This window comes from Chelonoidis abingdonii, unplaced genomic scaffold, assembly GCF_003597395.2.
Source record: "Chelonoidis abingdonii isolate Lonesome George unplaced genomic scaffold, CheloAbing_2.0 scaffold0511, whole genome shotgun sequence".
Classification (NCBI taxonomy): domain Eukaryota; kingdom Metazoa; phylum Chordata; order Testudines; family Testudinidae; genus Chelonoidis; species Chelonoidis abingdonii.
In genome coordinates this window covers 28,145-38,445 of record NW_027424772.1, presented here as the reverse complement: position 1 = coordinate 38,445, position 10,301 = coordinate 28,145, and the positions used below count along the sequence as shown (strand labels likewise).

The window sequence follows — 10,301 nt, the reverse complement described above, 5'->3', positions numbered from 1 at the left end:
GGGGGGCAGCGCCTGTGGCAGAGCCAGGGGTTGAGCAGTGAGCATCCCCGGCACATTGGAAAGTTGGCGCCTGTATCTCCAGCCCCGGTGTCGGTGCCTATATAAGAAGCTGCATGTTAACTTCTGAAGAGCCACATGGGGCTCCGGAGCCACAGGTTGGCCACCTCTGCCATACATCATCTCCTCCTTACCTTGGCCAGTGCTGTTCACATCCTCCAGGTGTCCCAGAAATTCCTAGTTTACGAGAATCTATGCCTCCTCCACTTCCCAAAGGAGTGTTCTTGAAGATACTGTCATGAAACATTTGGCTCATAATACAATATTGCAGAAATAATATCAGTTCATTGCATTCCCCTCTAGGTTTGGGCTCTGGCCCTGACATCTCTGTCGAGGGACATCAGGACGGAGGGATCAAGGTTGTGTGTCGATCATCCGGATGGTACCCACAGCCCGAGGCCCAGTGGAGAGATCTCCAGGGGCAGCTCTTACCATCAGCCTCTGAAAACATATCCCGAGAGGCCAATGGCCTGTTTCAAGCAGAGATTGCCATTCTTATAACAGAAGAGTCCAACCAGAAAGTGTCCTGCTGTGTTAGGAACCCGCGTGTCAACCAGGAAAGAGAGTCAACAATTTACATAGCAGGTCAGTGCCGCACATGGAGAGACTGAGACACTGCAGATGTTAATGCGGAGCATTTACTAGCATCTCTCCTATTAGCGAGGTCTTGAGCATCCTCAACTCTCTTTGGATATATCTGGTGACTAAAAAACAGTTCTATATAATGTTTGTAGGCTATCCAGCCTGACATGTAAAAGCTATCTTGGGTTAACTGACCGTTTACTCCAGGTACAAAACTCTAGTGTAGACAAACCTTTGACTTCAATAGTAGCTGAGGGTGTTTAGCCAGAAAAGCTCAGCAACCAGCAATCTCCTTTCTCCTCAGTGGGGCTGTAGAGGGAATTCTCCTTGTTCCCAATGGGAGTTGCTGAGTGTTGAGCATTTTTGACAAAATCGAGCCACTGAAGTCATTTTTCCTGAACAGTGTAAAAGGGCCCTGGTCAGGATCTCAGCATTGCTGCTTGGACTGCACCAGAAAAGATCACAATAGTGTAATGGCTGCACTATGGATCCCCTACTGCAGTTCAGACTCTGGCAAAACTCCCATTGCCTTAAAGAGTTAGACCTGAGGGTTCAAACTGTAACTTGTATTGAATTGCACAGAAGTCAGGAAATGTAGAACTCCACAGCCAGCATAACCCAGACCTCCCCTGTGCACATAACGGCATATTTAGGCTCATTTCATGAGCCTGATCCTGCATTCGTTGTACAATGAAATCGATGGGGAGATTTGCTAGGCATAAACAATCAAGCCTATAATGTGTAAATACAAAATGTTACCTAAATCCATCTTAACATTTTAGAAAAACAGTTCAAGTTTTTTGTACAATTTCCTATCAAATTTATTACAAAACCAATATTTTGTCACTGTAATAATATTTTGCATTTGTAAAGCACTATTCATCTTCAATCTCAAAGGGCTGTAACATTTCCCTAGGGCATGCCCAGTGTATCAGTTTCACAGAGTCACCTTCAACTCCCTTCCTGGTCTTCTGTGAGGGCATCCAGTTAAGGTTTCCAGCTATCATCTCTTAGGCAGATACCTGCATCTCTCTTCCTCCAGACTTAGGGCTTAGACTTGCAGTCCCCTCTGCACCTCACTGCGATTCCCCCAGCAGGTCTGGTCAGGCTCCAGCACCAGTGTAAAGAAGGTGCTGTCCATTTGCTCACCCAGGAAGAAAGCCCTGACCCTTGAGTCTGTTTTAACTGCCTTTTATTCCAAGTCTTTCCTTGTCCCCCAACTTCCTGGAAACAGGTAAAACCAGTCCCTCTCCCTATTCCCTAGAAGGTCAAGCTTCAAGGACTGGGGAATTTGCATAGCCACTGTTGCGGAATATTGTATTAATCACCCCCTAGTGATTCTAGATTCTGTAGGAAACCCCTGCCCCCAGTGAGCAAGGAACATACTGAGTATGTCTACACTGCAATGTAAACCCACCCTCGGATTCAGGCTTTGTTGTTGTTAAAATTCCAGTGTGGTTGAGCTTCCCTGAGCAAAGGAGAGTGTGGAGCATCAGTAACTGGTTACAGCATTCTGATCTTGAGGGCCAGTCTGCACTGGTTGCAGCCCTGACATCTGTTAGAGAAGCCTAGGGGCTGCTCTAAGTTACACCAGTGGCAGATGGGTGTAGTGGAGCTCTGCCATGCCCCGTCCCTACTACTAATACCCCCATTCTTATTAATTAACCGTGTTTGGTAACCAGATTAGCACTCGGAATTTCATTGGCTTACTAATAAAACTCAAAGGAGCCACATTTCACATTGTATTTCCCTGTTAGATTCTTTTAACCAGTCACAGTGTCACCATTTTCTCGATGTCCTGTCTTCATTCTACATGTGTTTTGTTCCTAAATCAATATTTCTCTTGCAGATCTCTTTTTCCCACTGGTCTCTCCCTGGGTGGTGGCTCTGGTAGTGATCCTGGCTCTTGTTATTGCCCTGGCCATCTACTGCATCTGGACACAACGCAGAGCAAAAGGTAAAGTAACAAGAAGGGAGAATGCAGTGTGCTAGGGGTAAGATTTGAATCAGCCATTCCTGGGCAGCTGTCATCCACAGCCAGTTATCCCCACCTGCGAGGATGGCTGGTGCATGCATCAGTGTCATCCCAAGTGAGATTTCTGAAAATGTGTCTCCAGGAGTTCTTTCTGATGACATGGAACCACACACTGGGTCGAATGCAAAATTAGGCATCATTCCTGGAACACCTTTGTATGCCCCTAGCAGAAAGGTAAGTACAAGCAGCATGCTGAAGCCACTCTGGTCTGATTCCATATGGTCAAAGTCTCAGAGTGCACATGCATTTAGTTCACGTCATTAGCTCTGTCAGTGGTATCTGACCAAAAACAATGACATGACCATATGGAATCAGACCAGGGGTCTATCCAAGCCAGTGTCCCGTCTCTGACTGTGGCAAGCATCAGCTGCTTCAAAAGGAAGGTGCAAGAACTCCTGTAGTGGCCAGTTATTGAATAACTTGCCACAGGGGAAGTTTCCCTCTACCTGCCATCAGTTACGCTGAGGCTCTGAAGGTTTGTATTCCTTCCAGAATAACCAGAAAGCAAAGATTTTCTTGTAGGCAATGGCAGTAGAGTTAAGAAAGAGTTGAACTCATCCTCCTAGTCCTCCACTGGCTCAGAAGGTCCTTTGGACTTGATAGACATTCAAGACTACAATGTTCTAGTAATCTCAGCTACACTAGTGTTCTTCCAGGGTGATTAGAGGGGTCCTAGCACCACAGAAAAATGGGTAACAGGCTTAATGGGGATGTGTAGGCAGGCATATTGGACTCCTCAGCTGAGTGTCATCAGGATTTAAGATTCCTCATACTGGCCAGATGAGAAAAGCCTGTAGCTAGCTTTTCTAGCTACCATTACCTCAGAAAGACAGCTTTTGTAGTTGGTGCCTCTAGCCATACAAGAACCACGCTACTGTTTTTGTGACAAAAACTCTTTCTGCCCAGGCTAAGTTTTTCTCCCATTGTTACTTGGAAACAGTTTCCCCATCACTTCATTTTAGTCATTAGTCATAGTTCATTGCATGCCATCCAAAATCCCAGGACCTTGCAGCCTCAAAGTTCCTGCAGCAAGATGTTTAAAAGTTTGCACCAGTTGGCATGTCAGACATCTGGGAAACCATTCACAGATGGAATTAAGGCTCCCTCTACAAGGTCCCTAGATGTATTACAAGAAGCGACTGAGCATCATCTGAGGAAGATTTGCAAAGCAGGTTTCTGTTCTTCTGCAGAAGCATCCTCCGATAGGAAGGTGTTACTGTATTGATTCTCACATAATTCTTTAAATGAAACAGCCTTTGCTGGGGGGTGGGGGGAGAGATTCCATTTCTGCCCATTATTCTACTCCAATAATATCTCCCTCACCTCCATCTTTTGTGATTCAGTACTTCCCATTAGTGATGAATGAGGAGAGAAGCTGTGCAGCAGAATGAGATTTCTTACCTTGTAATTTTTTTTTTCTGTTCTCAGCACCTCTTCTCATTCATCCCACCCTGCTAGTCTGGTAAATGACTGGAACATAGTGTGTAACAAGCTGACTTTTTTTCTCTACAGGGAGATGTAGACATATAATTGCCTTAGGGTTAGAGAATAGAATTCCAGGCTCTCTCTCTAGTTCCTGAGGTGTTTCTGCAGGTTTGCAAGAATTCTTGTGGTGGACTGAGCTGAAGGGTGGGGCTTAGTCAGGGAGCTTCCAGTAACAACGCTGGTCCCTTCTGAATGCCACAGGTGGGAGGCCTCACACACCCTAGAGATGAAGGAGGAGGGAAGCTGCTAACAGGGAAATGTCTCACCTGACACATTTCTCTCATTTCCAGCTGTGTTTGGATCCTAGGGCTGACAGCCCAAATGGGTGAACTTTGAGTGGGAAAGAGCTGATCTGAGAGGCTGATGCTCATTTGCATGCCCCTTATTGGCTCAAGATGACATGAGCAGCCAGCTAGACAAAGGCACCTCCACCCCTTTCTGAGCTAGAGCACCCACCATCTGCCCCAGCCCTATGGGGAGCTGTTTCCCAGGTATCACTAGGACCAGAGGGCAGGCACCAGCCACAAGGCCAGGAGCTGGCCTAGAATGGAGCCAACCAGATCCCATCCCTTATCCAGCCCAGGTCAATGCCCCATTACCATTGCTCACTTCCTGTCCCCATCCCCACAGTCAGGAGATGGGAGGAGCTGTGCCCGTTCAGGGGATGGGCACAGAGGGGAGCAGAAACCTTACCTAGCCCACTCCCACTACAGCCAGATCTGACAGGAGTGTGATGGGGCCCAGGCAGTGAGGATGGTCCCTCGGGGAGACACGCAGAGCAATCCCTAGAAGTGATAGTCAGTGGGGCCCAGGCCGTAGGGATGCTGAGTGAAGGAACATCAAGACAGATCTGTCTGTGGGTCCTGTTTGTCTGTCTGCCTTGCTCACATAAATTACATGAATAGCAGAAACGGCACCATAAACACAGCAAGGTGAAATCTCACCTTTTTTTTTCTCCCTCCCCCTAGAGACCCTGCAAACTGATATGAAGAAACAGAAGGGTAAGTGTCTGGACCCACTACATTACCTGAGAGTAGGGTACCTCAAACAGAGCAGGCTGAAATCTCACCTGTATTAACTAAGTACTGGAACGATTTGCCAAGGGTTGTTTGTGGTGGATTCTCCATAATTGGCAGTTTATAAATCAAGACTGGATGTTTTTTCTGTAAGAGTGGCCGTAGGAATTATTTTGGGGACGTTCTCTGGCCTGTGTTATGCAGGAGGTCAGAGTAGATAATCATAATGGTCTCTTCTGGCCTTAGAACTTGATATATCACCTCTGTCCTCTTATCCCTCTAGGGATTCTGCTAACTGAAATGGAGCGTGAGAAAGGTGAGCGTCTGGGCCAGTTACATTAGCTGCGGGTGAGGGGCGGGAGTGGGGGGTCACCATCATAAACATAGCAGGGTGAAATCTCACATCTCCCCCTTTTTTCCCCTAGAGAGACTCCTATATGAACTGGAGAAACAGAAAGGTCAGTCTCTGTGATCCACAAAACCCCACTTGGCTGACGCCTAATCCTGTAGGCATCTAAACTCACTCAAGGCATAAACCTGAGCTATAAAAGTTCTTCTGTTGTCTAAGTTTCTGCCTCTGGGCATGCATGCCGCTGTCTCAGTCTAGGCATCTGAGCACCTACCTCCCACCTGAACCTCAGCATGATCTGCAAACCAGGGGAAGATGGGTGGAGGAGTGCCTCCCTCACCTCTGGGTCCTGATAGGGTAGTGGTGGGAGCAGAGGAGGGCCTCCTTATAATTTTTAACGCAACAGTTAGGGTACCCACCAAGGTTGTGGGAGACTTTGGGTCAAGTCCCCCCTCTGCCGGAAGAGAAGGGATTTGGAAGGGGATCTGCCACCTCTCGGATGAGTGCCTTAGCCACTAGGCAATGGGTTATTCTGACATGGGGCTCCCTATATCCCTTTTGCTGAAGTTGTTAAACTTAATTAATAAATGGGAATCACTATAATCCTCCCCCCCCCCCTGACCATTTTGTGTGGAGTTGCAGCTTTAGTACTGAGCAGTGGTAAGTCGACCTAAGTTACGATACTTCAGTTATGTAAGTTATTGTAATTGAAGTTGACGGAACTTCGGTTAACTTACAGTGGTGTCTACACCGGGCTATGTTGACGGAAGATACTCTCCCCGCTGATCCACCTTCTGCCTCTCAGGGAGGTGAAGTATAGACGGGAGAGCACTCTGCCATCGATTTTTGCAGGTCGTCACCAGACCCACTAAATCAGCGCTGCTGCACTGATTGCAGCAGGGCTGACTTTTCTATCACAGACAGAAATGCCATCAAGTTCGGTGTGGGGCCTTGCTCCACTCAGCCAAAAGGGAAAAGACAGCCGTTTACTCAGCATTTTAACTGCCCTACTCACGGAGTCCCCAGTATCACGCTGGCAGTGGGAATAGCCAGGCTTAGGGTCCTACTATTATGGAGAACTTTCCTGGCTTATACATGATCTCGGTGGAACTGGCTAGTGAAAGGATCTGAGTCCTCACTTCCACTTCCTTACCCAGAGCCCTGCCTGACCTCGAGGGCTCCCCTGCCAGTCTCCTGGGTGGCAAAGTTCTTGTAACTCCGACAAGGCTGTACCCAGGGTCCCTGGGGGGCTCGACCCCCAACCTTGTCACAATCACTTAGAACAGGAGCTAGGGTGTCCCCACTCCGGGGTGCTCTCTCTGCTCTGGACACTTCCATACAGTTCAAGCAAATACAATTTATTAAACAGTAACTAATAATAAAAGAATAAGGAAAAAATGGGAAAGGTGAAAGGAAAACCCATCACCCTGCTCTGTGGCACAGGGACATCGTAACCAGCATGTCTGGATTGCAAGGGCAGTTCAGTCTGTCCCTCACACGTCCCAGGCCTCCTGCTCAGGCCCTGGCTGTGCTGCAGGGATGCTGCAGGTCAACACATGCTCTGGCGGTGGCCACCCTGCCCACTCCCAGGTGGCAGGACCCTTCTTCCCAGCATCACCCCCACCCTGCAAGGCGTCTTGGCTGGGGGTGCTCCCTGCGCTGGGCCAAGGGTCCCCCTCGCTTTCCCCAGCTGCTCACTCCACCTGGCTCCGGACTGCTCCAGCTCCAGCTCCAGGTCCACCCTACCTCAGCTCCAGCTCCAGCTCCAGCTCCACTCTGCTTCAGTGCTGCTGCTCTGCCTCCAATGCAGCTCCCGGGGCTGCTTTTCTGGCCCCTCTGGCTCTGGTCAGCGTGTCTCTGCTCCCCTGCTATACTTGGGCTCCTGCTGTCTCCTTAGCTTGGCCTCACTCTAGCCCAGGCGCTCCAGTTCACATGGAGGATGGGACCCTAGGCTTCTGACTTCTTCATTGGCCAGCCTGCCTGCCTGCCCTATCAATCAGACTGATCTGTCACACCGGCCCTTTCCCACTGGCCCTGGGGACTGTCAGTCTCAGGATCTTGATTTCCCCCTTTTTTGGGTACTGGGAAAGGGCCAACCAAACCCCTCCGCTAAGTTTCAGTAAGGGTCCAGCAGTCCCCTTACACAGAGCACCCCTGTGTGTTTTCCACTTTCTACCAGTAGAAAAATTATTCCTATGAGTTTGTAATAATTGAAGTTTAAATTTTCTCCTGTGTAATACATCTGTCTTGTTGTTTCCTTTCAGAGGCACACCTTGCAGAGAAAGGTACGGTTCCTTTGTTCATTGGGGCGAATCTCAGACCTTGCAACAAGTTTTATAGCCCTCCAGTGGAGCTATTCAGAGCTCTCACTATGAGCAGAATCAGTTCAGTTTGTGCTGTGTGCAGAGCAGCTCTGCCCCTTGTCCCTCACAGTGAACAGATCCAAGCCCCACTCACAGACCTCACAGGGGATTTCTGACGTCCACACGCCGGGGGAGGGAGCAGGTTTGGGTTCACTCTGCTGTCCGTGTAGCCAGTACTATGCCCATGCTATGGGCTGGCTATAGTAGTTCACACCCCCAGTAACACCGTGAGGTGGGTGCTGGCCAGGGATACGGTGGATGATGATATCATGTTGCTCGCTACTGTGTCGCTCTGCCCATTTTCTCTCCTGTGCTGATTGGCTGCCGGGTCTCCTCCCACCCAGTCCTGTCGCCCCAACCTCACCCCACCACCCCCATCCTGTTCCCGTCCCCCTTCCTTTCCATGTAACTCACCCCTTCACAGCACAGTATGATTGTTAAATGGTGGCACTGATGTGCCATCTGTGCCATCGCTGTGGTGACTCTGCTTATGTGATATGCCCCTTCCCCACCCTGTGTCTGTCTTGTTTGGTTAGACTGCGAGTTCTTTGGGGCAGGGACTGGCAGCTACTCCGTGTCTGTGCAGTGCCCAGAACTGGCTTAGGCAGGCCTCTAAGCTCTAGGCACTGCCATAATATAGAGCAGTGGTCTCCAAACTTTTTTGATTGCACACCCCATCAGTAAATTTTTTTTGAGCATGCACCCCCTGCCGCGCCGAAGCGCAAAAAAAAAAAAAAAAGCCGCTCGGACTCACACCTGATGAAGTTCTTCCAATGATCCTCTTGCGCGCACCCCACTTTGGAGACCAGTGCTCTAGGGATTCTCCTAACTGAAATGGAGTGTGAGAAAGGCGAGTGTCTGGGTCAAGTCCCCCCTCTGCCTGATGAGAAGGGATTTGGACAGGGATCTGCCACCTCTCGGATGAGTGCCTTAGCCACTAGGCAATGGGTTATTCTGACATGGGGCTCCCTATATCCCTTTTGCTGAAGTTGTTAAACTTAATTAACTAATTAAATGGGAATCACTATAATCCTCCCTCCCCCTGACCATTTTGCGTGGAGTTGCAGCTTTAGTACTGAGCAGCAGTAAGTTGACCTAAGTTACGGTACTTCAGTTACGTAAGTTATTGTAATTGAAGTTGACATAACTTCAGTTAACTTACAGTGGTGTCTATACCAGGCTATGTTGACGGAAGATACTCTCCCTGCTGACTTACCTTCTGCCTCTCAGGGAGGTGGAGTATAGACGAGAGAGCACTCTGCCATCGATTTCGCAGGTCATCACCAGACCCACTAAATCAGCGCTTGTCTGGAAGTATAGACAAGCCTAAAGGCGTGTGCCAGACTATCTTGCATGGAACAATGCAGGCACCTAAGCCACCTGACTGCAGGAGAGGGGTTCTCAGCTTTGGGTCACCAACAGTGAGAGCCTCTCCCTCCAGCCCAAGGCACCAAACCCCTGAGAAAGGCAAACACCCCCGTTATTGGCATCTCCCATTGGCTGTCTTTGGCAGCTGCCTACCTCATGTGCTGGCTTTTGTGGATCCCATTCTAAAGGGCTATCTCTTGCCATTCAGTATATAGGGAGCCTTGGGACACCTTTTGGCGTTACCCAAGGTGGCTGGGGTCAATGATGACCACATGCTTACAGTGGGAGCCTTGTCTGTGCCCACCAGAGGAAACTCTCTCACAGCTTCTGGCAACACCGGCACTCCGCTCTGGGCTCCGCAAGCCCCACCCTCTCTCTCCCTCTGCAGACTAGCAATTTACACACCCCAATTTGATACACTCAATTGCCCAGTCCCTTGTCTTCTGGACACCTGCAATGTACACCAGTCCACGGCCTCCGTGGAAGCAGGGCACCACAGTTGAGTGGCTTCACCTCAGTTCAACACTTGTTAACACAAGGTAGTTTAGAGTAAAACCAAACAAGTTTATTTTACAGATCTTGAAATAAAGATTCAAATACAAGCTATTAAAAGGATTATAATATGGAGATATACCTATCTCATAAAACTGGAAGGATGTTGAAAGGTCAGTGAATTTATTTCCCTGCCTTCCCAGCAGGACCAAGTACTGTCCCTAACAGATTTTTTGCCCCAGATCTCTAAATGGCCCCCTCATGGATTGAGCTCATGACTGTGGCTTTAGCAGGCCAATGTGCAAACCACTGAGCTATCCTTCCCTCTCTTATGATTTTCAAACATAAGGTTACAGGTAAAAGAAAAATATAAAATGCGCTCTTATAACCTGTACCTCTTAAAGTACTTTCCTGTCCAATAAGGGATGTCTCACTCAGTGGTCTATCCAAACAGCACTTATCCAATCCAAAGAGCCTGGATCCACCTTTCATGAGACACTCCTGCTAGCAGAGTCTCTCTTCCATAATGGATAATATCTTGTGTGCTTTCTTCT

General features: G+C 48.7%; 1 protein-coding gene across 1 annotated transcript in view; it reads left to right on the top strand.

Moving 5' to 3' along the window:
- Nucleotides 1-364: 364 nt before the first annotated feature.
- Nucleotides 365-10,301, top strand: part of LOC116830384 (erythroid membrane-associated protein-like) — a 33,914-nt gene continuing 23,977 nt past the window's right edge. Inside the window, exons 1-6 of the mRNA XM_075061401.1 lie at nucleotides 365-642; nucleotides 2,489-2,596; nucleotides 5,128-5,160; nucleotides 5,459-5,491; nucleotides 5,601-5,633; nucleotides 7,789-7,809. Coding sequence (XP_074917502.1) covers nucleotides 5,145-5,160; nucleotides 5,459-5,491; nucleotides 5,601-5,633; nucleotides 7,789-7,809 — 103 coding nt within the window. The 5' untranslated portion in view covers nucleotides 365-642; nucleotides 2,489-2,596; nucleotides 5,128-5,144. The remainder of the gene's footprint in view (nucleotides 643-2,488; nucleotides 2,597-5,127; nucleotides 5,161-5,458; nucleotides 5,492-5,600; nucleotides 5,634-7,788; nucleotides 7,810-10,301) is intronic.